At 36.7% G+C, this 27,566-nt stretch overlaps 3 protein-coding genes and 1 pseudogene across 4 annotated transcripts; 1 reads left to right on the forward strand and 3 right to left on the reverse strand.

Moving 5' to 3' along the window:
* Positions 1 to 60: 60 nt before the first annotated feature.
* On the reverse strand, positions 61 to 6,415 carry LOC147566819 (vacuolar sorting protein 39-like; annotated as a pseudogene). The gene is made up of 8 exons (XR_015230574.1): positions 6,336 to 6,415; positions 5,011 to 5,446; positions 4,227 to 4,577; positions 3,498 to 3,719; positions 3,168 to 3,410; positions 1,776 to 2,212; positions 948 to 1,010; positions 61 to 699 (listed from the first exon to the last, which is right to left on the reverse strand). The product of XR_015230574.1 is annotated as a vacuolar sorting protein 39-like (transcript).
* An 11,141-nt stretch (positions 6,416 to 17,556) lies between these two features.
* LOC147566820 (uncharacterized) lies at positions 17,557 to 19,735 on the reverse strand. Its single transcript, XM_086655664.1, has 2 exons — positions 17,734 to 19,735; positions 17,557 to 17,639 (listed from the first exon to the last, which is right to left on the reverse strand). Exons 1-2 carry the CDS (start codon positions 19,733 to 19,735, stop codon positions 17,557 to 17,559), a joined length of 2,085 nt encoding a protein of 694 aa, XP_086511790.1.
* Positions 19,736 to 20,636: 901 nt separating this feature from the next.
* On the forward strand, positions 20,637 to 24,635 carry LOC147566821 (DNA/RNA helicase protein). The gene is made up of 3 exons (XM_086653379.1): positions 20,637 to 22,363; positions 22,658 to 22,940; positions 23,631 to 24,635. The coding sequence occupies exons 1-3, from the start codon at positions 20,909 to 20,911 to the stop codon at positions 24,431 to 24,433; spliced, it is 2,541 nt and encodes an 846-aa protein (XP_086509505.1). The 5' UTR covers positions 20,637 to 20,908; the 3' UTR covers positions 24,434 to 24,635.
* Positions 24,636 to 24,726: 91 nt separating this feature from the next.
* Positions 24,727 to 27,078, reverse strand: LOC147566822 (uncharacterized). Its single transcript, XM_086655676.1, has one exon. The coding sequence runs from the start codon at positions 27,076 to 27,078 to the stop codon at positions 24,727 to 24,729; it is 2,352 nt and encodes a 783-aa protein (XP_086511802.1).
* Between the last annotated feature and the right edge of the window lie 488 nt (positions 27,079 to 27,566).

A 27,566-nucleotide genomic window follows, 5' to 3' on the forward strand; every position in this document is an offset into this window, starting at 1 on the left:
TTCAACAGAATATAGGGTCGTTTTGTGATTTAAACACGGTAAATAGAAAGGGACAAACAATTTGTAGAAGAGCAAATAAAAGTTTAGAAAGTAAGTTCAGTGCCATCGATATATAGGATTACAAATAATCAACTCTCCAAAACAATCGCAAAACTATAGAACAATTAATTTTGAACATTTTCGACATAAACAATCATGAATCCGGCAATAAACAATCAAAAACACCCTTCACTCTCCCAGCAATCTTCACAAAAAATCAAATTTATCCCTTCACACCAACATTCTCACATTTCATCCTTCCTCGGATCTTCGGCCACATAGAATCTGTTACGAGAACTTCTACTCTTTTTAGCTCTTGGAATGGCACGAAATCTAATATCGTTCGTACCTCCTTTCTCTGTCAAATTCACTTGTTGCCATGTGCCTCTTGCCAAATAATGAATCGATAGTGCCCCCGTAGAAAACAATTATCAAACTTGAACGGAAAAAAGTTCAGAACCCGTGTTAACGTAGCTGTGAGCTTTTTGTACCAGACTTTAGATTTTGTGAGTCTCTAAAACACACAAAGTGGACTAGAGTTTTTCCATTAGGGTAGACTGCAAAGACACTAGTTCCGATCTTTTTGTTGCAAAGAGTGCACATACTATCATTGCCGATCTTCAGCACCGTTTTTCTATGCTTGTATAGTTCATCTTTTACCTGTTCCACAAATTGAATGATTTTAAAGAGTAAAATTATAATATCCCACATTGCTCAGAGAGTATCTGGAAACAAGTTATAGGTGCGAGTTCAAGCTTAATAAGTGTAGAGCCCTAGAGCATTCACCAAAAATAAAACTGAATACCCATCCGGCTCTGGCTTGGACTTGGGATTGGGTGGCCAAAGCAAAGACCATATCAGTAACTACTACATGGTTAAGAAAACATAGGCAGCATTTATATACATACCTGCAAGTTCTCACTACAAATCAAATTCTTGTTCAGAAGTGGTCCAAGAAATGGAAGCAAGTTCTGTTCACATAAAGAAGAACCTTTTAATATTGTGCAACTATAACTAAATTGTAAGAAGTTGAGAACCAGTAAGTCAGAACTTCCATAAAAATAATAGAGTGATAACATAACCAATCTAAGATCACGGAGTCCGCAAAAAAAAAAACCCAATATTTTTTTGGAATCGTTGGATCATGAAGTATATAAATAAAGAAAATCAACATGTAAGTGACCCCTCAAATAGAGAGGGGATTTGACCACTGTTGGGCTAAGAGAACAAATTGGAAAGGTGTCCTTTAGGAATTCGACACTAAAGTGGGAGCCTATGTTTGCGTCGAATGATTTAGTATTCTAGATCTCGGTCTTTCGGTCTTTTATTTTTTATACTTGTGCATTTCCTCGTATTTTTATAGCTACTCTTTCTCTTGTTTAACTGAAAAGTGACCCCTCATTTGAGTTTTTTCTAGCATGGTTTGCTTCATTAACAGATACAATGAGTGAAAGAGTTGCATGAAAATTGTCACACTAATTTCTCGTGCCAGCTTAACTTATAACTACTACAATTTTGTGATTAGCTACATAGGAGGTTCTTCCTCATATTATGGTTCATGTTACTACATAGTTTTAGAATCTAATCTTCTGAGTTCCATGTGAATATTATGACATTCTGAAACATCAAAACCTGCTTAGTTTTGAGTACAACAAGTCGAAAATATTGTAATTTTAGAGCACATGCAAGCATCGGGCCGGTGTAGTGAGGAGCTTTTGACTTCAGAAAGAACATACCTGTAGTTTAGTCTCTCTCGGCAAGATTTTGAGTGCCTGAGCTCCATGAACTCTATCCCATCTTTGGCTTAACAAATCCAGAACCTCATCGATCATAATTGTAGAATCTCCTTCAATGACGGGTTCATCTCCATCACTACGTTCACTATCAGTGCTGCTACGACTGATTCGCATGTCCTCTGCTCCTTCAATTTCAGCAATTTTTTAACAGCTCGGTTCCATTTAGATTTGGCGGAACGAACCTTCCAGATGGAAGCATTCTTAGATGGAACTGCATTTGTCATTCTCTTTTCAAATTCCTTTGTTGTTCTTTTGGGATTTAAACATATTTGCAGAAGCGTGAGGTAAATGTTTCCGTACGAATCTGGCGAGGGTTTATGCTTCCCTGTATAATAAACCCGGTCGCAATATGCTAGTGGCAGTTCAGGAACATGAAGCTAAAGATTACAACAAACCAGAGCTTCAGCAAAAAAGAAAAAGAAAAATGCCTATATACCATTTAAAACAACAATAACAACAAAATAAGCAAAAAAAAAAGAACAACAATAAAATAAAATGCTCAACTTGTACTATTAATATTAAAGTTTATGGATTGCATTCTAAATCTAATTATTAATTTCATACTCTCTCCAGAATTATGGTCTTCAGAAAATGTCATTTCGTTTAGACATGAAGAGTTAGTTGCCGTTAAGATAGAGATTATTTTGTTCCTCCTAAGTTTTTCCCCAGATCATATTCTTGATGATCTTGTAAGAGCCAGCTAATCTTATGGATGGATTTTCCAACATAATCTTCTGGGAGACCTGGCGCTAAAAGTATGCTTATTATACAAGACAAACACACAAAGCCAACCAAACTAATAATTTCATAGCTCATGTTTTAGAATGTTAATGTGGATAATGCTTCATCCTTCTAACACCTTGCTGCACTTGTTTTGTTCTTATCCGAGTGAGTTACAATAATTTTGAGTTGAATCGGGGATTAATAGTTATCGAAAAACCAAAGAACTATCTCTAACATCAACAAAATGTCGTAGGCAATCATGTGAAACTCTAATAGAAATTACCCTACGGGAAAGCTCAATGTGTTAACACTTAACAATGTCAAGATTGTTAAAAGGAAAGTTGTAAACTACACATGCATGCCTTCACATGCAATACATTTGGTGACAAGCTTCAATGGGGGAAGAAATTAACACGTTGACTGGTGTATCATCGCGGGTCCTTGCAGACAACACATTAAGGTGAGATTCTAGTGAGAAAAGTTCTAAATGTGCATTTAGTTTATAAAAAAAAAATGCATCCTAGACTTTTGCTGTTAGTGTGCCTGCAATATGGCGACTTTTTAACTTTAGTGTCTTTACTATAAATACATGAAGAATCATTCAAATACCTTGTGAACATATAGAGACAAGGCAAGTTGGTGTTGATTCATTTTCCCCAACAAAACAGCACGCTCCTCATATAAAGCATCTTGAGGAAGACGCTTCAGTAGACCCTCTGGGTTATAACCTGAGATACTTTCTAAGGTAGACAATAACTTCTTGCGTGACGCAGAATAGGCTTTCTCGTCCCACTTATTCTGAGTTTTCAGTTCCTCGTATGAATCAAGTACTTCAGACAGGTATATTTGCACCTGTCAGGCGTGAGACCCAAATAAACCATGCATGTTTTAGCAACAAGAGCGAAGAGTAATAGAGTAGCAAAGGAACAATGCATTCACCATTTCATTCTGTAGATTCCCGGAAATTCCATTTTCGTTCATCGCTAGCATAAGCTCTAAGTATCTGGCCTGCATGCTGGGTGCATGCTGTTTTAAGTAGGAGTTGACCAAATCAGCTGGAATATTTCCGGAGAGGAAGAGATCAATAGTTTGTGTTGGACAGCTTTCAAGAACATTTGTAGAGAACTCTAGAACGAGCATAGGGTGAACGCTGCAAAGGGGCTGCGTAAGAAAAAATGTTGCAATATATCAGTTAGAAGGTTAAACATTGGTCCCAACCCCATCCATCATTCATTGAATTTATCAGCACTCTTCTCTTCCTGAAACAAAGGACTCCATTCTGAGCTCTTGAGTTTAAAATCAACTATAGCATTCTCAGTCATGAAATATTATCTTTGAAAGTCAACAACTCGTGAAGTGAAAAAAAAAAAGAGAAACAACATTACACATGAGCATGAAATTGGAAAAAGCTTCAGTCCGACACAAAATCTCGACTATTTGTACATTTCAGAGCAAGAAATCGGAAGTAGAAGAAATATTTCAATTAAATAACTATGATCTACATAACTCAAAACTAATCTTTTCTTGCTTAAAGAATTTCGCCCAAGAGAATCATTGGCTTAGATTCCTATTCAATCACGATTCCCAACTCCTAACTCCCAAGTCTTTTCTCAGTCTTGTGGTTAAGAGTTCGATCTGTAAGGATAAGGAGCAATTAAATGAATTTACCATCATGTCTGGTTTAAACTTTTGAATGAGTTCAGATGTCCCTTGGTCATTTATTGACTCCTCTACTAGTTGATTTAGAAGTTTGAGAGCTTCTCGGTGCGTCCCATTGCACTTGTAGAGTTCTAACAATGTTGTGTGGTGATCTCTTTGCTGTAGAAATTCCTCACATATTTTTAGATCGCAAACGTTGGGACCTTTCAGGAGCTCCAATGCAGCCAAAGACTGCCCAGTGAGCAATAATGCCTGTAACAAAGCTGTATCTAGTAATGCTGCCATCTCCCTAGAACCTGAGTTAGCATGGAAGTTCTTCGGCCCTGAGAAAGGTAAGAATATGGTTAGAGGAAGGAGCTCCTGAATTGAAGAACTCAAATGTCATTCATGAGTTACCAAAAAAAAAAAAATACTATCAACTAAGTGCCTTAACAAGGACATTTAACTTGTGATGCTGCTTAATTAACTCGAATATGTTTGACCACATAAACTCGAATAAATGTGTGCCTTGTCCATATTACAAATATAAAACATACTACAGCCTGAGGATCAAACAGGTGTATGAAGTTCATGGACAACGTCAACGAATATCGTACAAATATAAAACAAAAATAAACAAACCTATGCAACAAAACAAAGACATTTCGTAGTTTCTGGTCCAAAACCATCGATAAGAACTAGTGCATGAATTATGTTAAAGAGAGCCGTTTCACTTCCATGAAAAGTAGATTAAAAATTTCTCAAGATAGCGTTCATCACATTATACCACAATGTCACAGCAGCATCTAGAGACTGTTACCTTGAGTATAATATTTGATCTATTGAAATCATAAGATATGTTACTATCTCCCATAGCATCTGAGAGTATCTCTTCTGTCCCTTCAACTGTGGCCCTATCAATTACGGTTAATCTCTTTTTCTGCAAAAACTCATCAATGCCATGAGTGTATTGTGGCTCATTTTTTTTATTCAAGCACTGCATTCCCCTCAGATTCTGACTGGAAAGGAGGTAATGATTCCATCTCATCTGATGTATCAGATGAGGCTCTCGAGAGATGTGAGCATCCCATGTAACATCAGTTACATCGTCCGCATCTGGAGTTATCTGTGATTTTGGAAGAACAATGGATGGATACATAGACAGCACATAAGTGACACCCACTTCAGCTGCCGAGAATTGTTCCATCGCTTCTTCGTAGCTCCCATTGTTGAAAAGATGGTGCCCATATCTGAAAAAATTAAGCGGAAACTGGTTAGCTGGAGGAATTTTCAATACTAAAAGAGTAAATAGAGTCAGTTAACAATATTAGCACACATGAAGTGATAACACAACGTAAGAGCATCTCCAATGCAAAACTCAAAAAAAACTCTAAAATCTTACGTGTCAAGTTTTGAAAGTAGATCTCTAATTTTTCTCTTTCTTATTTGCCAAGATTGAGATCCTCTATAAGAAAGACTTCTCCAATGCAACACTCTAGAACTAAAAAAAATGCTCATGTGTCATTTTTATTTTCAATTAAAAAATCTTAAAATTAGAATAATTTCTCCCAAAATAGCCCGCCAAAATCAATCTCAAAACTCATATTTTCATCCTCTAGACGTAAATAGTTTCGAAGGGAGAGCACATTCAAAACAGTCATTTTATCAAACACTTCTAATGCTTCTTGGATCTTACCTGAAACACAACCGCCATCACCAACCATTCCTTTCAAAATTTCCTTAATCTTATCAAGTTTCTTAGCCCCACAAAGTCCTTGAATTAGGGTATTATAAGTAAATCTATTAGGTTTCATCCCAAACTTAATCATCTCTTCTAGAACTTTAGAAATTTCTTGTTTTTCACAATACCCTCTGATCAAAGTAGTAGTATTAGTGATATAACGGTTCAAATCTGAACCCTTTTTTTCATTCACTTTAAAAGATTACCATTTAAAATGAAGTACTTACTCTAAAATTCTTAAATTATTCCGTGTAAATTAACAACAATCCAACCTAAATTACACTCAACTTGATTAACTTCACTTAATAATTAAAAGAAATTGAAATTCTTATTAACTTTGTAATACTTTGAGAAACTTTATTAATATTGAATCAGTTCATTACAAAGTGAGGAATTACCTGTTTAAAGAGATCAAACCCTAGATTAGAGAGAGAGAGTGAGAAGAGAAAGAATCCATCACGGTTTTAGAGAGAGAATAACAGATTCTTCTCTAAGTTAGTTATGAATCTGTTATTCTTAACTACCCTAACAACCTTCTTCTTATTTAGCTAAAGACACCTCCTTCTTTAACCTCTTCAGCTAGCATCTCAGTTCCTTCCTTAACTTACTTAATCAGATCTGACTTCTATCTTCTTATATCCCCCTCAAGCTGAGCTTCCTCAAAATGCATCAGCTTGCTCTTGAGAGTGTTAAAGAGAGGGGATGGAAGACCTTTTGTAAAAATATCGGTCAGCTGGTTTGTTGTATGTATATATTTGATTAGAAGAGTACCATTTGCCACCAAATCCCTGATGAAGTGATAACCCACTTCTATGTGCTTTGTTCTTGCATGGAAGATAGGATTTGAAGCAATGTGTTTAGCTCCCTGATTATCACAAAGAAGAACAAAAGGTTTGGAGAGAGGAATATGCAATTCATCCATAAGATAGCTAATCCAAAGGACTTCAGTTATGGCCACACTTAGTGCTTTATACTCAGCTTCTGTTGAAGACTTTGCAACTGTGGGTTGCTTCTTAGAAGCCCAAGATAGTAATGTGGAACCCAGAAAAATGCAATAACCATTTGTTGATCTTCTAGTATCTGGACATCCTGCCCAATCTGAATCAGAATAAGCTTGAATTGAAGAGAGATCTCCTGGATTTATTGTGACCCCAGACCCAATCGAACCTTTTAAGTATTTGAGAATCTTCTTCACAATAGAATAATGAGATGACCTTGGTTCTTGCATAAACTGAGCAGTATAGTTAACTGCTAAGGAGATATCAGGTCTGGTGAGAGAGAGATGTTGCAGAGCCCCCACCACACTTCTATAAAGAGTTGTATCAGGCATAACATCTCCATAAAGTTACAAGAGTTCTACTTGGTTTTCAGTCCATCATCCCAGCCTTCTCTAGAATTTGCAGAGTGTATTTCTTTTGAGTTAACAAGATAGAACCTGGACCATTTCTTGTAACCTCAATTCCCAAAAAATAATGTAAAGACCCCAAGTCTTTAATGGCAAATTCAGAACTTAGAGTTCAAATCAGAGAAGTTATCAATGATGCAGAAGACCCTGTAAGAATTATGCCGTCCACATATAACAAAAAGATCAGTGTATCACTCTCTTTGAAGTAGAAGAACATTGAGTGATCTGTGGAGCTTTTGCTGAAACCATATTTGAGAAGAAAAATAGCAAACCTTGTAAACCAGGCTCTTGGTGCATGTTTCAGTCCATATAAGGACTTGTGTAATAGACAAACATGAGATTTCTTATCTTGATCTACAAATCTCTGAGGTTGTGCCATATATACCTTTTCCTTTTAAAACCCCATGAAGAAAAGCATTAGAAACATCAAGTTGTTTAATAATCCAGTGCTTAGTAACTGCAATGGTTAAAATCAACCTTACTGTTGTGCTTTTGACTATTGGACTAAAGGTTTCATTGTAGTCAATGCCATCCTGTTGATGATAACCCTTTGCTACCAATCTATCTTTATACCTTTCCAGGCTCCCATCAGACTTCTGTTTAACCTTATAAACCCATTTGCAGCCTAATACATTCATAGAGGGCTCAAAAGGAACCAAAGAGCAAGTCTGATTCTTTTGCAAGGCCATAAACTCATCTTTCATGGCATTACACCATTCTACTGACTTAGAAGCTTCCTTATATGTAGTTGGTTCATGAAATTTGTTTAGAACAGACATAAAGGTAGAATGAAGAGGATGACATATAGTATAATGTGCTACATGATCAGGTATATACTTGGGTTTTTGAATCCCACTCTTTGATCTTGTGGTCATATGATGAGTAGGAGGTGGATTAGAAGAAGTACAAGGCACATTTCCTGAGGTGGAGTGAATTGGAGCAGCACTAGAAGAGGAATGTGTTGTGTTTTGGGACAATTCATGAGGTCACTCTATATGTGAAAATACTGGAAGAGAAAGTGATACCTCATGGTCAGGAGTAGCATACTGTGAAGTTGACTGTGCAGGACTAATAGCTTTGAAGGGAAAGGTGGTTTCATCAAAAACCACATTTCTTGAGATATAGAGCTCGGAAGAGCCAATAACATAGCACGTATATCCTTTATGTATAGGACTATAGCCTAGAAAGATGCATCTCACTGACTTAGGACTTAGTTTATCTGTCCTAGAATGGCCTAGATATAGATAACACAATGACCCAAAGACTTTCATAGAAGTGTAGTCAGGACTTTTATGAAATAAGGATTCAAAAGGTGATATGTTACCTAAAATAGGAGTTGGAAGCCTATTTATAATGTATCTTGCAGTAGAAAAAGCATCAAACTAAAAGATTTTAGGTAAAGAAGCTTGAATAAGAAGAGTATTACCCATTTCAGTGACATGTCTATTCTTCCTTTCAGCTTTGCCATTCTGCTGTGGAGTGTAGGGACAAGAGCATCTGAAGATAATCCCATTTTCATCAAGAAACTTTTTAAACTCCCCTTTAGCTAATTCAGGAGCTCCATCACTTTGAAACTTCTTAATCTTATGAGAGAGTAAGTTCTCATTTGAATTTTTGAAGTGTTGGAAGCATTTTAAGCTATCCAATCTCACTGATAAAGGATATATCCATGAAAAACGACTGTAATCATCAATGAAAAGGATGTAGTATCTTGTTCCAGAGGCAGTTGTGACAGGAGATGGTCCCCAGATGTCACAGTGAACTAATTCAAGAGGAGAAGTAGTCTTTGATGAAGAAATAGGAAATGGAAGGCACTTGCTTTTACCAAGTTGACATGAATGACACACTTGCTCAAATGAATTTGAGCTGAATTTTATCTTCTTTTCAGACTTTAGTTGAAGAAGAATTGCTTTGGCTGGATGACCCAGTCTCAAGTGCTAAAGTGAAGATTCATGTTGTTGAATTGTCACATTTGCTTCTATAGGATGAACACAGTTTGAAAATTGAATAAGATATAGGTCATTTACCATTGGTCATGCTGCCAATATCTTATCAGACCACAAATCCTTAATGTTATATCCCCATGGAAGAAATTCCACTGAACATAGATTCTCCTTTGTGAATTTGGAGATAGATAACAAATTCCTTTAGATATTTGGAACATGAAGAACATTTTTAAGATTGAATTGATGGGAAGAAGTTTTCAGAGTGGCATTACCTGTTTCTTTAATTTTAAGAAATTTCCCATCTCCCACCATTACTCCTTCTTTTCCATAATACCCTTTGGTATCTTTAATCAATGACTTGTTGTTTGTCATATGACTAGAAGCTCCTGTGTCATCTAACCATGGAATTGTTTCAGCCAAATTACATTCATCTAATACAGGTTCCTCATCATCTTCTTCTGATAATGTAGAAGAATCCCCAAAAGCAGCAAAATTACACTCAGCTATAATCAAATCCTCATCAAGATCCTCAGTTAAATCATTTTCAACTTCCTCATTATCTTCATCTCCTTCCTCCTCAATGTGTAAAACAACAAACTTTTGAGAAAGACTCTTATTTTCTTTTGGTGGTGCATATCTAAAGTAACAATGTGTAGCAAGATGACCCCATCTTCTACAAATGCCACATGGTACTGTTGTAAAATCATAATTTTATGCCTTTGGACCTAATTTAGGTCTATCATTCAATGGTTTTCCTTTGTTGATTGTTGATTTGGCCTGATCATGAATCTGACCTTGTGTGGCCTTACTATGATGTTGATAAAACCTACTTTGAGGTCTTTGTTGTCTGTAATTACTGTGATTTCTGTGTTCATACTGTGTTTTAACAAAGAAAGCATTTTCACTTTCTTCTTGTGTGTCATTCAACAACCATTGTTCATGGTGTAATAGTTTTGATTTGAGTTCAGAAAAAAAAATTCGACTTTCTCTATTGATAATCGAGATAACAAATTGATTATATTCCTTTCCTAGACCAAGTAAAGTAATTCTGCAAAGTTCTTGATCTGTTACCTTATCATGAACAACTGTTAGAGCATCAGACAACGACTTTATCTTCCTAAGATACTCATTTACTGAAGATTTGCCTTTCTTGATCGATTGAAATTGTGCTTGAAGAAGATCTTTCTTAGCCTCTAACTCTTCTGTGTAAGTATGATCAGGATACGACCAGATTTGAGAAGTTGTTGTCAAACCTAGCACATCTGACTCGATTCCATGAGAAAGTGTAGCTTTCAAGCAAGATTTTACAAAGCTGTTCTGTTTACGCCATTGTTGATATTCTGGATTTAATACTTCTCTATCATCAACCATTATCATCATCGGAGGAGCTTCAATCGAACCATCAACAAACTCGATTAGATCTGCACCATAAAGGATCGTTTCAACCTGATCCTTCCAAACTAGGTAATTAGTACCATCTAATTTCTCAGAAACGAAATTAGCAATATTCGAAATTGTGTGAATTTGAGGAAAATATGATGAAGATGATGAAGCTCGATTCATCGCCATGGCAATCTGATATCATAAAAGAAATTGAAATTCTTATTAACTTTGAATACTTTGAAGAACTTTATTAATATTGAATCAGTTCATTACAAAGTGAGGAATTATCTATTTAAAGAGATCAAACCCTAGATTAGAGAGAGAGAGAGTGAGAAGAGAAAGAATCCATCACGGTTTTAGAGAGAGAGAGAGAGAGAATAACAGATTCTTCTCTAAGTTAGTTATGAATCTGTTATTCTTAACTACCCTAACAACCTTCTTCTTATTTAGCTAAAGGCACCTCCTTCTTTAACCTCTTCAGCTAGCATCTCAGTTCCTTCCTTAGCTTACTTAGTCAGATCTGACTTCTATCTTCTTATAATAATAAAAAAAATCAACCACATCTGAATAATTTAGTAATCTAGATAAATTACATTTCAAAATTAACAGAGAAGAGAGAGAGTTGGAGATGAGGGAGAGAAATAAGAAATATAGAGTTTGTTTATGGAGAGAGAATAGGATTTTAATATATTGGATAAATAGAAGTCTAACCGAATTGCTAATAGAAAAGATTTGTGGGAAGATTTGTTAGAGAAACTGTGGAAAAAGTAGAATGAGAAGAAAGTGGGAAAGTAGTTAAAATAACTAATTTGGATTTGGTAGAAAAGTATAATGACACTAATACCCTTCTCTTTTGAGTTGATTTACATAAAAAAGGGATTTATACCAGCCATCAGATGTGATCTCTATCAAGATCTCAACAAAATTAGACGACCAGACTTATCTCCTGAATAACCGACTGAGCTGTTTTAATATAATAGATTTACAATTTTAACTTTTCCATCCCTCATATAAGTAGGTAATCTAATCTGGGTTAAGTCCGGAACTTGACATTTCTGTAAATTATAGTACAGTCCTTCTACAATTCAGTAAGGTTATTGGATTTAGGGGACTACATGGAGAAGAGAGAAAGAGGATAAACCAGACATGGAGAAACAGAATTACCTAGAGGTAGAGAGATAAACTACCGAGAGAAAGAGAGAGAGAGAGAAATTTTGTGTTGATGGAGAGAAACTCGGCCAGATTTTTAGTTTTTAGGTTCAAATTTTTTTTAATTTATTATATTAAAAAAGGGTTATTTCCCAAATAGCCTCCAACTTTGTGACCAGTTTCTTGCTTGCCCCCTTACTTTATCAAAAATACCTAGATGACCCCTTTTTTCAGATTCTGTTATAACACCGTTGACTAGTCATCATTTCTCTCTCCTCCATCTCATCTCTTCTCTCTGCCACCTCATCATCTTCTCCGACGAAAGTCGCCGACCGACCAATTTTCCGGCCGGCGACTTTCAAACTTAAATTTTTTTTCTCTCTAAAAAATTAATTTTTTTTTTATTCTGGCTCTCAGCACTACGAGGAAGGTTTTTTTTTTCTTTTATACAACGAATTTCTTGGGGTCAGAAGAAAAAAAAAAGCTTTTTCTTTAGAAAGAGAAACCACCAACTTCACACTTCAGACTTCAGAGAGATATAAAGTTGTTGAGTCTTCTCCCAATTCTTCTTCTTCCTTATAAAACTGTGAGGTGAGACTAGGGGTGGGATTCGGGCGTGCTCGGACGGGCTCGGGCAAGAATGAGCCGGACTCGGGCGGATCGGGCTCGGATAAGCCGAGCCCGCAGTAGGGAGTCGGGCGGATCGGGCCGGACCAAACACGCCATATTGGTGCCCGTAGCCCGTCCGAGCCCGACTGCCCGAGCGGGTTCCAACGGGCTCGGGCCGGACGGGCTCGGGTTTTGAGACTTAAAAAATATTTTTAAAAAACACAATTTTGTAATAAAAAAATAATTAATTAATTAAAATACCATTTTATATATGTTTATAAAACCCTAGAATATATTAGTGTGAAACCCTAAATTACAAATTTAGGGAAATTAGACTATCAAAAGATTCAAAAAATATATTAAACCCTCTGATTTACATCTTAACAAAAAATAAACAAATCTGATTTATTAAACCATAGATTAAACCCTAAATCTTCATAATAACAAATCTAATAACAAATCTTCAAAAAGAAATTAAACCCTAGATTATCACACCTACCTGATTACATATCTGATTTATTAAATCCTAAATCTTCATAAAAATAAATCATAAAAATAAAACAAGATTACAGTGAAGCAAGAGATTACAACACTACTATCAAAATAAAAAACAAAATTACATCCTTAAAAAATAAAAATTCATATCATCATCATTAAATAATTTACAACCATCTCATATAAATAAAAAACTAACTAATCATTGTCGTCAAGCAAGCACTAGTGTTTAGTTTTGTTAAGATAGAGAGAGAGCAAAGAGGCATTATAAATCGATACTTGAATAGAGAGAGAAGGGTTAGGTTAGCTGTTTAATAGATTAATAGATGAGATGAGTGTTTAGTTTAATGGAGGGTTGGAGGTTACTGGTTATTAGAGAGATAGAGGCAGAGATAGAGAGAGATGCAGAGAGAGGCAAAGATAGAGAGAGGCAGAGATAGAGAGAGATGAGGAGAGAGATGAGGAGAGAGGCAGAGATAGAGAGAGAGCAAAGAGGCATTATTAGGTTTAGGGTTAGGTTAGCTGTTTGAGTCCTATTATAGGAGAGGAAGGGTCATTTTCTTTAGATCTAACGGCTGAGGTTTATGTCACCTTACTTCAGCCGTTAGATCTTAAGAAACTACGCGGGTTTAGGACGGGCGGGTCTCACGGACGGGTAGCGGGTAGGTTCTCACGGACGGGTAGCGGGCGGACAATATCGGGCTCGGGTGTCGGGCGGGTTTATCGGGCCGGGACTCGGAATTGAGTCCCTGTCCGAGTCCCGGCCCAATAAGCCCGAGCCATCGGGCCGGGTATGCCCGGCTCGGGTAGGACACAGACTGCGGGTCAAAACGGTCCGGGCCGAACGGGCCGGACCCCGGGTTCCCGGACCGTTTTCCCAGCCCTAGCTACCACCATCTACTAGGTTGACAAGACTGGATTTATCCAGTAATTGATTAAGCTGAGAACTACCAAAGTGGATATGCCAAATCATTACTCTCAATTACTTAAATTTACCTAAAAACTTTTTCGTTCAGCTATCCCGAACGACTTCAAGAGCTTAGCAAACCTCGAAGACCTTGATCTTCATTCGAACAACTTCACCGGAGGAATGAAGGCAATTTCAAGAAGAAGATGTTGATTTCGAAGATGTTAATCTATATTAAGTTTTGAATGATTATTTTTAATGTAATCTATGAAGAAGAAGAACCGAGATGAAGGAGATTCGACAAGAAGAAGAACAAAAGAAACCCTAAAAATTTCTCAGGTTTTTAAGAGAGAGAAACTGACTTAGAGTAGGAAAGAGTATTTAGGGAAGAAAAGAAATAGAAAATGACCTGATTGATAAATACCCATATTATTTTGAACTCTATGTCTCATTACTTGTAATATTTTGGCACATTTTGATTAATAGAGAAAGATATCTGTTTTTTTAGTTATTGTGAATAATTTATTACCTAATCAACCATTTTCCCTTGAAGAAAGTTACTAAGTTCGTAATCAGAAGAAGAATAAGATTTGAAGAATAAGATTTCATGTGGATGATCATACAAGAAGAAGGGGAATCGAGGAAGAACATGAAAAAGATACAAAGAAGAAGGAAAAAAACTTTAGAAATTTCTTTGTTTTTTTGAGAGAGAATGTAAGTTGATATGGGTAAAGGTATTTTGGGACTGGAAAAAAAAATGACCTTATTGCTAATTACTTAAATTATTTTGAACTCTATGTATCGTTACCCATAATTTTTTGACAAGTTCTAATATAGAAAAAAAATACTTGTTCTTTTGGTTATTATGAATAACTTATTGACCCAAACAACCACTTTGCAAATTTTGAATCCAGCTGTGATAGTTGGTGATAGTGGTGGTACAGACAATAGTGGTAAAGATGACGGAGAAATCACATCTATAGGTGCATCTGTCGTGGTCATGATCATCATGATTATTATTGTTTAGACATAAACTCCAAAACCATGGAGGTTCGAGGTTCGATTCTGAAGGGAGGTGGAATCCATGGTTATTGAACTTGAGTTATTAAAGGTGTAAATAATAATAAGTTTGTCGGACTTAAAGCTCTATATTTTTGGGCTTTAGCACCTTTAATTATTTTTTTTTGGAATTTGAATTCGATGTACGATAGTCATTACATTATTTATGGCTTAAAACCCAATTAAACTATGGCCTAAAGCCCAACTAACTATGGCCTAAAGGTCATCTACATTAGTTATGGCCTAATAATCCCGAGTTCAATAATCCAGAAATTCCATCTTCTCAGGGGATCGAACTTGGGACCTCCAGGGACCTTTAGAGTATCTGTTAATCACTTAGGCAACCAAGTGTTGACTAGACACCTTTAGTTATTAGTTTAACTTAGGCAGTTATCATATTTATCATATCTTGATGATGTATTAATGTCTTGTATTGAAACAGAGAGAATGTAAATAGAATTGAACTTTTATTAAAATGAAGATTGATTGTGATTTCATACAATGAGTTCAATATAAATAGACATCTAGAGAGAGAGAGAGATAGTCGGTTATAGAGAGAGAAAGAGTCTGTTAGAAGTGTAACTAACAAACAGATTCTAACTAACTATCTAACTACCTATAACCAATCTTATTTATTTAAGCTAACTCTTGTTTAAGCTAACTCTCTTTATTAGAATAGCTAATATCCTTAACATCCCCCTGCAAGCTTAACATGGGAGAAGCAATGTTAAGCTTGGATCGAAGGAGAGCAAACCTAGAGGAGGACAGAGGCTTAGTAAGGATATCAGCCAACTGATCTTGAGTAGATATGTGTCGAACTTGAAGCTGCTTCTTTTTAACCAAATCTCGAACAAAATGATAAGCAATCTCCACATGTTTCATGCGATTATGAAAAATGGGATTTGCAGTTAAGTAAGTAGCACCCAAATTATCACACCAAAGAACAGGACATTGAGTTTCATTAATGTGAAGTTCTTTGAACAAAGATTGAATCCAAATGAGCTCAGAAGTTGCATCTGCAATAGCTTTATATTCAGCTTCTGTGCTGGACCTGGCGACCGTGCTTTGTTTCTTTGAACACCAAGCAACAAGATTAGCACCCATGAAAATTAACAATCCCCCAGTAGACTTACAATCATCTGGACATCCTGCCCAATCTGCATCACAAAATGCTTGAAGAGAAGGATGCTGATGATCAGAGAAACCAGTAAGAGAGATAGAAGATCTGGTGATTAGAAATGGGTAGTCAATAGTTTGTTTGAGATATCTCAAAATCCTCTTGACAGCACACCAGTGATCTTGAGTTGGTAACTTAAGGAATTGACAAACTTTGTTAACAGAAAAGGCAATGTCTGGTCTGGTAATAGTAACATATTGCAATGCTCCAACTGTGCTTCTATAGAGAGTACAATCAGCAGCACAAAGAGGTTCACCAATATCTCTTTTGAGAACCAAAGAGGTAGCCATTGGAGTAGAGACATCCTTAGCCTCAGACATCTTTGTTTTAAGAAGCAAATTCTTGATATATTGCTTTTGTGAAAGTGCTAGACCAGAAGATGTTGGAATAACCTCAATACCCAAAAAGAAGCTCAAAGTACCAAGATCTGTTATAGCAAACTCATGAGCCAAATTGTCAATTGTAGCTTGTACTAAGGCTGGATCATCTCCAGTAATAATAATATCATCCACATAGATGAGGATGTAGATAATAGAACCTGAGGAAAACTTAAAAAAGAGAGAAGTATCAGTCTTTGAAGTAGTAAATTGTTGAGCAATAAGATACTGACTGAGTCTCTCAAACCAAGCCCTAGGTGCTTGCTTGAGTCCATAAAGAGACCTTTGTAGTTTACAGACATGATTAGGTTGATCCATATCCACAAACCCAGGAGGTTGACACATATAAACTTCTTCTTTAAGAAACCCATTCAAGAAGGCATTCTTAACATCAAGCTGTCTGATAGACCAGCTCTTAGATACAGCCAAAGAAAGTATAATTCGAATAGAGACTGGTTTGATAACTGGGCTAAAGGTTTCCTCATAATCTATGCCCTCAATTTGATTGAAACCTCTAGCAACCAAGCGTGCCTTATACCTAGAGATACTACCATCAGCATGCTTCTTAATTCTAAAAACCTATTTGCAACTAATTATGTTCATATCAGAAGTTGCAGGAGTGAGAACCCATGTACCATTATGAATTAAAGCATTGATCTCTTCTGACATGGCTTCTCTCCATTGAGGAAGTTTTGAAGCCTGAGCATAGGAAGTAGGAGTAAAACAATCTGAGGAATTGTCTTCAAGTGTAGTAGAATAGAGTTTTGGTTTTCTAGTACCATCCCTTGTTCTAGTAACCATAGGATGAAGAGTGGAGGAAGGAATAGAAGAAGGAACAGGGAGAGAAGGAACTAAAGATGGAACAGGAAGAGAAGGAATATCAGAAGTAGAAGGAGTAGAAGAAGGAAGAGAAGAAGAAGGAATATCAGAAGTGGAAGGAGTAGAAGAAGGAAGAGAAGGAGGAGAAGGAACAGAAGTAGAGGGGACAGAAGAAGAAGATAAAGATGGAGGAGGAACAAGAGGAAAAGAAGAAGAAGACATTCTTTCAGAGGAGGAAGAAGAGAATGTAGAATAAGGAAAAGAAAGCTCATCAAAAACCACATTGGTGGAGATCACAATTTTATTTGTGAGGGGATTGAAACACTTGTATCCTTTGTGTCTAGGACTATACCCAAGAAATATGTGAAGAGAAGACCTGAATTGAAACTTATGTTTATTATAAGGTCTTAAACAGGGGTAGCAGCCACAACCAAAAACCTTAAGAAACTCATAGTTGGGTTTGACATGACAGAGAGCTTCTAAAGGGGATATCCCATGAAGAACAGAAGTAGGGAGTCTATTAATAAGATAAACAGCTGTATCAAAAGCAAAATCCCAGAAGGTTAAGGGTAGCTTAGCATGAGCAAGGAGAGCTAGACCAGTATCAACAATATGCCTATGCTTTCTTTCAATCATGCCATTTTGAGCATGCTCATGAGGACAGCTGATTCTATGACCAATTCCATTAGCTTCTAAGTATTTAGAAACATTCCAGAACTCCCCACCCCAATCAGATTGAATATATTTGATCTTAAGATTGAATATATTCTCAACATGAGATTTAAAAAGAAGAAAAGTGGAAAAGACATCTGATTTCTGAGCAATAGGAAAAATCCAAGTATATCTAGTATATGTATCTAAAAATGTGACATAATACTTGAATCCATTGAAAGAGGGAAAAGGAGAGGGTCCCCAAACATCTGAATGAATAATTTCCAATGGAGAAGATACAGTAGAGATGCTAGAAATATGTGGTAAAGAATGACTCTTAGCCATTTGACATGAATTACATACAAAAGGAAAAATAGAGTCAAATGAAAGCTTATTTGTTTGAAGTATATGCTTCATGGTTCTGAAAGCTGGGTGGCCCAATCTAGAGTGCCAATCTGGTTCCAAAGTTGAAGAAAATGCTGAAGAGGATGAAAGCTTACTTGATGACTGAGATGAATGCTTGTGAAGAAAAGATAAGTTGTAAAGACCATCTTCACAAGGACCAGTCAGGAGCTCCTTATCAGTGTGAAGATCCTTTATGTTAAAAAAGTTAGGATAAAATTGAAAATAGCAATCATTATCCTTAGCAAATTTATGAACAGAAATCAGATTCTTAGTTAAATTGGGGACATGGAGTATATCATGTAAAAGAAAAGAGTGAGAGTTAGAAGAAACATGACTAGAACCAGAGTGAAGGATAGATAAACCTGAACCATTACCTATTTTGACTTGTCCCTTGCCTTTAAAGTCTGATTGAATGTGAAGGTTGGATAAGTCTGGGGTAACATGATGAGTAGCACCTGTATCAGGATTCCAAACAGTGGATTGTGGTTTGTGTGATGGATGAGATGAAGAAGGAACTAAGGAAGGAGTAGAAGAGGTATAGGTGTTGTGAACCTCAGGATAATAAGATTCCAAATCAGAGGTAGAAAATTGATCAGATGAGTACTCATAATAAGGAAAAGAGTCTGAATCAATGGGATAAGAAGATGTGTATCCATCAGAATGAACAGGAAAATAGGGAGATTCAGATTGATGAGGAATAGAGGGGTCTTCAAACTCAGTAATATAAGAATGATGTTCTGGAATAGAAGATGAAGATATTTTAGGTGAAAAAGCTTGATTGTTCTTGTTGTAACAATAGAAGGCAGTATGACCAGATTTCCCACAAATTTGACAAGTAACAGGAGAATGAACATGAGATGAAGAAGAAGATCGACCTCTTGAATATGATCTTCCATGATATCTTGGATCAAATCTCCCTCCGCCTCTGTGAAAAGACATAGGACTACGAGAATAACCTCTATTTGAGGAAGGAGAGAAGGATTGTGTTAAATGAATGGAGGAATTAGCAAGATTGAATGAATTTTCTTGCTGGAGGCGATTTTCTTCAATAAGAAGAAGACCTAGTAATTCATTAACAGTTGTAGACTGAGTTTTAAGGGAGAAAGCAGCTCTGAAAGAGCCAAAATCAAAAGACAAACCTCGAAGAATAATGTCACATAAATCATCATCATCAATAATTTTTGAAGCTTGTTTTAACTGTAAAGCAATAGATTTAGCTTTATTGAAGTATACCTGAATCGAGTCTGATCCTTTCTTTAGATTTTGCAAGTCATTCTTGAGATTAGAAATTCTAGCTTTTGAATGAGAAGAGTAAGATCTTTCGAGTTCCATCCATACTTCATGAGAAGTATTCAAATCAAGCACTTGACTGTGAGTTTCTTCAGTTAAAGAAGATAGAAGCCAACTAAGGATCATTTGATCCTGTTTAAGCCACAAAAGAAAATCTGGATTAGGTATAGGATCATCTGAAGTAAGTGATCTGATGAACTTGGAAGGACAAGTGGTAGAGCCATCAACAAAGCCAAGAACATCATAAGATCGAAGAAGAGGAATAAACTGTGATCTCCAAAATAAGTAATTTGTTGATGACAGCTTATTAGAAACATATTGATTGACTGTTGAAGGTGCAGGAAGATTAGTGGAAGAGAAATTGGAGTGAGAAGAAGAAGATGAAGAAGTTGCCATGAAAAGAATTTGTAGAGTTTTTTATTGAATTAAAAGAAGAAATAAAGTTGAATTTGAAGAACAGAAAAACTGAATCTGAAAAAAAAAACAAGAGAGAAAAGAGATCTAAACTGAAGAACTGAAAGTTTGAAAAGAAGAAATTGAAGAATCGATTGAATTCGTAGTTGAAACAGAAAAATTGCCAAGAAAAGAGGAAAAACTGATCGAATTCATGGCTCTGGTACCATATTTAAACAGAGAGAATGTAAATAGAATTGAACTTTTATTAAAATGAAGATTGATTGTGATTTCATACAATGAGTTCAATATAAATAGACATCTAGAGAGAGATAGTCGGTTATAGAGAGAGAAAGAGTCTGTTAGAAGTGTAACTAACAAACAGATTCTAACTAACTATCTAACTACCTATAACCAATCTTATTTATTTAAGCTAACTCTTGTTTAAGCTAACTCTCTTTATTAGAATAGCTAATATCCTTAACATCCTGTAATAACATAGATTTCTTAAAAGAAAAAAGTGTGCTTGAATTCATTTGAATTGGAGTAGCGTGCCTTATATTGAGCAGGTACCCATAACACTTGGGATCCAAATCCTCATTCGGGTATTTCCTACGGACTCTTCTTAATGGAGGGGCTAAACACCCTCGGCGAAAATGCTGTAAGCCTCCCAATTATACATGGGCCTCTCATAATTTGTGGGTAATCTGAGGGTCTACAGCATATTCGCCGTGGGCCTTTAGCCGCACCCCTTTTTGAAATTTGAAAAACACAGACCGTATCATAACGGTTGAAGCGAATGACCCTCTATGAAGTCAAATATAAAGAACGACATTTCTCCTGCACTTTTTCTATTTTCTGCCCTAAAGTCCTTTTTGATTTGAAGTATTAACCTAATCGATCTCCATGGAAAACCCTTCTCAAGATCATACTCCTACTAATGATTCTACTTCTTCAGACCAGTTCTTGCTAGGGTTTGTCATAGTCAACATCGTAGGTCTTCAACACTATTCTGGTAGAACTAGAGGCCGTGAAATGGTTGGTTTGATTCGAGATCCTTTAAACGGTTTTGATTCTAACGCCATTAAAGTTCTTGATATTAGAAGTTCTCAAGTGGGTTTTATCGAACGTTCTTCTGCTGCTATTCTCTCTCCTCTTGTTGATAGAAATCTTATAAAGATTGAAGGTATTGTACCTAAAACCCTAGTAGCTATTAGTAGATATCAAATTCCATGTCAAATCCATATTTTTGCTAAAGTTGAGGATTTCCCCATTGTTAAGTCAGAAATTTCTGTATCTGGGTTGTCTTTAATTTCTGGTTCTAATCCTGCATTTTCAAGTTCTGAAGCTGCCATTGTTAAAGAAAGGAAATCAAAAAAAGAAGGTCCTAGTGTTGATGATATTTTTAAATCAGTTGAGTCTTCTGAGAAAGATATAACATTGAAACCATTAGAGCCTCCCAAGGACATTATCTTGACTGAGTTGTTTATGCATCAGAAACAAGGGTTGGGTTGGTTAGTTAATAGAGAAACTAATACTGAATTGCCACCTTTTTGGATAGAGAAGAAGGAAGGACAATACTTGAATATGTTGACTGATTATAGCACCGATAAGCGCCCAAATTCTTTGAATGGTGGGATTTTTGCAGATGACATGGGGTTGGGTAAAACTCTTACCCTTTTATCTCTTATTGCTACTAATAGGCTAGAAAACACAAGGCCAGATATAGTTGAGACATTAGAAGAAGAGGGTAAAGAGGAAGAAGGATTGCCTGGTGTAGAGGGAAAGAGGTCTAGGAAGCGAAAACAAGTTGAAAAACCTGCGGGGTCACAGAGAAAACATAAACGAACTAATACTAATTTAGAGGTCGAGAGTTCTAGCAGTTTAGGGCCAAGAACGACACTGATCGTTTGCCCTTCCTCGGTTATCTCAACTTGGGTAACTCAGTTAGATGAACACACAAAACCTGGTCCTTTGAAGGTGTGCATGTATTATGGAACAAGAACGGATGATCCTGAGGAGCTTCAGCGGTATGATATCGTTTTAACAACTTACGGTACTCTGGCTTCTGAAAGGAGTAGGAGCAACTCGCCTATCAAAAAGATTGAGTGGTTCCGTGTCATTTTAGACGAGGCACATGCGATTAAGAATCCAAAGTCAGCTCAAGCTGAGGCTGTTGGTGCTCTAAACTCGAAGAGGAGGTGGCTTGTAACGGGAACTCCAATTCTGAATGGCTCATTCGACTTATATTCTTTCATGGCTTTCTTGAGGTTTGAGCCATTTTCAGTAAAGAGTCATTGGGATTTCCTGGTTCAACAACCACTTGATAGAAGAAACAAGTCTGGATTCTCTCGTTTGCAGGTACGGTCACCTCCAGAATTATGAATTCTAACATTAAGGTTGTTAACCTTGAGACCTTTTTTTAAGCATGAGACATAATATGTTTAAGCTGATAATTTATGTTCTACTACTAACTTACTTATTATAAGCATCTTTCTTTGGTTTTGAATGATTCCTTGATGTTTTCGACATTCAAATAACAGTAGGTTAAGTTATGAGTTATTAGCATGAATTGGATTGAGATGCTCCAATGTTAGGATGCAATTATTTTCAATTGCTTTTGCTTATGACTTACTTTTATAGTTTTTTCAATAGGCTTTAATGGCGAAAATTTCTTTACGAAGATTAAAGGATGAAGGTCTGGTTAAACTGCCACCTAAGACTGTAGAAACTTACTTTGTGGACCTCACTACTGAAGAAAGAGAGAAGTATGACCTGATGGAAAAGAATGCCCAGAGTTTAGTTCGAGATTACATACATCACTGCAGTATCATCCGCAACTATTCAACTGTACTCAGTATCATTCTACGACTTCGTCAGATATGTAACGATGGGTCTTTATGCCCTTCAGAACCACTTCCTTCATACGATATTGAAGGTAAAAGTTGTTCAGTTTCTGTTTAATCCTGGATAATTAGACCATTGATCACGTCATATGCAATCCATTTGATATTTTATGAATATCAATGTCAGATTTTAAACCGTGTATCAAGGAAGGGATCCACATATAAGAGTCGACCATTATGCAGTTGAAGAAATCACATCCTTTAATATGTTCATTAACCTAATGCATTTCATATTGAAAATAGGCAGTTGGGCTGAAGATCCAATTTCTGGGTTGTCTTGGATAAATAGTTTGGGTCGGGAAGTTTTGACCAAATTTCTTTATCGAAAAGTATGACGTAAAAAAACAACTAAGAATTTGGATGATCTTTTTTTATTAGTCTTTGCAGTTAGAAACCAACATCATTTATCTTTGTTCAATAATTTTAAATATCAAGCGGAATTTTTTTTCTTCTAGTGATAAATGCCTTAGTTTATTCTCATGCTTTACCCCCCTGCCTCCGGATATTTACAGTACCCAACAATCTAGATGTCTCAAAAAGTCAAAAAGAATTCTTAAAGCAAAATTCTTTCAGTACCATATGAAAACTGAAAGCAGATTTGATCTCGTAGATACACAACTGTTTTTCTATTTCCCAACATATGAATAGAATTTATATAGTTTTGTATAGTGAATTTTAGAGTTCCTTGATCATTTTATTTACTTGAAATTAATGGTGTGTAGATGTGTCGAAGAACCCAGACTTGCTACGAAAGATGGTAACATTGCTACAAGATGGAGAAGACTTTGATTGCCCAATATGCATTTCTCCACCAATCGATACCATCATTACAAGATGTGCTCACATCTTTTGTAAAACCTGTATATTAAGAGCTCTCGACCAGCAGGCTTCTCGATGTCCTATGTGTCGTCGCCCAGTTTCTAAGTCGGACATATTCTCTGCCCCGCCAGAGGAACCGGCCAAAGATGATGAAAGTAACGTTGGAAACCGAGCTTCTTGCTCATCAAAAGTATCTGTTTTGTTGGACCTCTTGAAGAAATCAAAGGAAGAAAATCCTTCAATCAAGTCTGTGGTGTTTTCCCAATTTAGAAAGATGTTGCTTTTACTTGAAGAACCATTAAAAGCTGCTGGTTTTAAGGTCTTGAGATTGGATGGAGGGATGAGTGCAGTAAGAAGAGGTAATGTGATCAGTGAATTCAAAAACGGTAATTCAAATTCGCCTTTTGTTCTTTTAGCAACTCTTAAAGCATCAGGGGCAGGGATAAATTTAACTGCAGCTTCGAGGGTATATCTGTTTGATCCATGGTGGAATCCTGCAGTTGAAGAACAAGCTATGGACCGAGTTCATCGTATTGGACAGAAGAAGGATGTGAAAGTTGTAAGATTGATTGTTAAGAATAGCATCGAAGAACGGGTGCTAGAATTACAAGAGAGGAAGAAAAATTTAGCAAGACATACTTGTGGAAAGAATAAAGAAGGAAAGCAAATGGGCAGCGAAGATCTTCGCATCCTTATGGCTCTCTGAACTCATCTTCTTTGATCATTAATAGGTAAATATGTTCATACATAGAAATCTCTCTGAAAGGCTGAAAATCTGTTTCTTTTTGAAACTGACTTTGAAATTTTGTTTGAAGGTCCCTTGATCTTTACAGAGTCTTGGGTAGAACCTTAAATTTTTTTTTTTGTTAAAACTGATTTTGGATTATAAGATGAAAGATTTTCTTGAATTGTGAGTTCAGTTAGTAGTTTGCACCGGGTTCTAACATTTTATTTACAATTAGGGTCTTACTTTTTTTTTTTTGTTGAACTGAAAATACATTAATGAATCAAAACGTTATTACAGTAATTGTCAATTAAAATACAAGGAATATTGTCCCAAGCTTTACTTCTATTGCGCTTCCTTGCCCACTTCGCTAGCTTGTCTGCATTAGAGTTTGCTGTTCTTTTAGTGTAGTGGAACTGAACCTCCTCAAAATCTATTTTGCTTTCTCGGATCTTCCTGACGTGAATCAGAGATTGCCAGTGAATGGTGTGACGATTGTTGCGAAGATATTTGATGAGATTGAAATTATCACTTTCGATGATTATAGATTTATGATTTTGAGATTTGGCCCATTCCAGACCATAAAGAATGGCCATGGCTTCACATTCTTCACTGTTTCTTCCTCTAGTAATTTTCGCTTGAGCATGAATAAATTTTGCATTACCATCATGAGAAATCATACTTATGCCTACATTGGATGATATGTTAGTGAATGGAGCGTCAACATTTATCTTGATATAGCCATTAGTTGGGGGTCTCCATTTATCCATAGGTGTATGCTTGTGTTTCGCCGGTTTTTTATTCATCTTCGGAAAGTTGTCTATCATTTTGATTATTTTCGGGAGTTCATTGATCTCATGCTGAAAGCAGTGGTCGCATCTAGTTTTCCATATAATCCAAAGAATGGTGGCAAAGTGTATATTCTCCGCTGTTTGACACTTGTCAGGGTGAGCTTCCCAAGAAAAGATCCAATCCGTAATGGAGTTAATGTTCTTAGAGATAATGTTATAGTGGAACCAAATATTTTTTGCTATGGCACAATGTAAAAGCGCATGTTCAATAAATTCAGTGGTATTGCAATTAGGGCAACTAGTACTGATGTTTATATACTTCCCTATTTTTTCTCTCACCGGAAGAGCAAAGTTACATATCTTCCAGATAAATAATTTGATGCGAGGAATGGCTGGAATGGACCATAAGAACTTCCAGTTTCGAGAGGTACTGTTCTGGTTATTACTAGTTGTGCTTAAGTGCTTGTATAACGAGGATACCGTGAATTTTCCGGATTTTGATAGTTTCCATTTAAGGTGATCTTTGCCTGCGGGATTAACCGGGATTGATTTGATGAGATTTTGGGTGTCAGTATTGAAGTTTTCATTCAGGATGACTTCATCCCAATTGTTATTCGTTATCAGTTGCGAAACTTTGGTAAGATTTGAGTTATAGATATTACTCACCGTCCCATCCCGATCAGGAATCCAATTATCTTCCCATATGTTAATGTCAGTTCCTGACTGTACCTCCCATTGAGATAGCTCTTCAATATATGAGTAGTGTTTCCTGATATTTTTCCAGATCCACGAATGATGAGGTTTCACCGGTCCCGGGGTTTTAGAGTGTGGAAAATATTTATCTTTGAGGAGTTTGGCCCATAAACCATCAGGGTTAGTTTTGAGCCTCCAGGCCAGCTTAGAAAGTAACGGCTTGTTGTCGAGTTCAGGGAGGTGGATACCCAGACCCCCCATGTCCTTCGGCAAACAAATATGAGACCAGGCTTTGAGGCACAAACCTCTAGACTTACCCCACCAGAAGTTCCGTTGTGCGGACTTGATGCTTTTACTTATTCCTTTGGGAATTGCAAAGCACTGCATCTGATATCGGGGTACGGCTGCAGCTATGGCCGATAAGACCACGGTGCGACCTGCTTGGGAAAGAAAACAATGATTCCATTTATTGAGCTTGTTCTGTATTTGATCTAATAAATCTTTGAAGACCTTAGTCTTCTGTGCTCCTATGAAGAGCTGAGAGCCCAGATATTTCTCTGAGGTTGACGCATATTTCACTTTCAGGGTTCGCATAATAATGCGTTTGAACTTAGGATGTGAATTCTTCGAGTAGAAGATATTGGATTTGGTATAATTTATCATTTGCCCTGAAGAATCACTGAATTCCTGCAGAATTTTTTTAAGATTATGAACATTGTCTAACGTATTCCTGCCGAAAATAATACAGTCATCTGCAAAGAGAAGGTGAGAGATTTCCATATCAACATGATTAGTCGGGAAGCCTAAAAACCGGGCTTGGTTAGTGGTATCCATTAATTTACGGCTGAGGCCTTCCATAGCCAGCGTAAAAAGGAAAGGCGAAAGGGGATCACCTTGCCTGATACCTCTAGTAGGAGAGAAAGGTTTACCTGGACGCCCATTAATAAGAACTGTCATTGAGGAGGTAGCAATACAAGCATGAATCATATTAATCCAGTGATCCGCATAACCTAATCTTCTCATGATATCAAAAAGGTACTTCCATTCAATCCTATCAAACGCCTTAGACATGTCTAGCTTTAGCCCAAAATACCCCGTCGCGCCTGTCATCTTCTTGTACGAGTGAATGAGTTCCTGCCCCATAATAATATTATCTGTGATCTGTCTGCCTGGGACGTAAGCGGCTTGGAATGGGGAGATGATGGGATTTAATGTCGTTTTAAATCTCTCAGCTAATACTTTCGTGATGATTTTGTAAGTGGTGTTTAACAGGCTAATGGGGCGGAAATCTGCCGGGGTTTGGGGGGTGGTTGTTTTGGGGATAAGGCAAATGTGAGTATGATTAATCCCAGGAGGAAGACAAGCAGAAATGAAGAAATTCCTCACCAGAGCGTAGATATCCTCATTGATCGTGTCCCAATTCGATTGAAAGAAGTAAGGAGGGTAGCCGTCAGGACCCAATGAATGTTGTTCGGAATACTCTTCTGCTTAATAATATTCCAGTTTTCTTCTATAAAGTTGAAACAGTCAGGGTGGTTCATCCAGGTACGGATAAACTTGAAGGGTTTCGGTTGGGATTGGCTCTGGTCTTTGTTCGTCAGAAAAATTGGCAAGTGGTCAGAACCCACTGC

The sequence above is a fragment of the Eschscholzia californica genome, unplaced genomic scaffold (genome assembly GCF_041429995.1).
Source record: "Eschscholzia californica isolate CP2 unplaced genomic scaffold, dmEscCali1.0.p SCAF_1, whole genome shotgun sequence".
Lineage (NCBI taxonomy): Eukaryota > Viridiplantae > Streptophyta > Magnoliopsida > Ranunculales > Papaveraceae > Eschscholzia > Eschscholzia californica.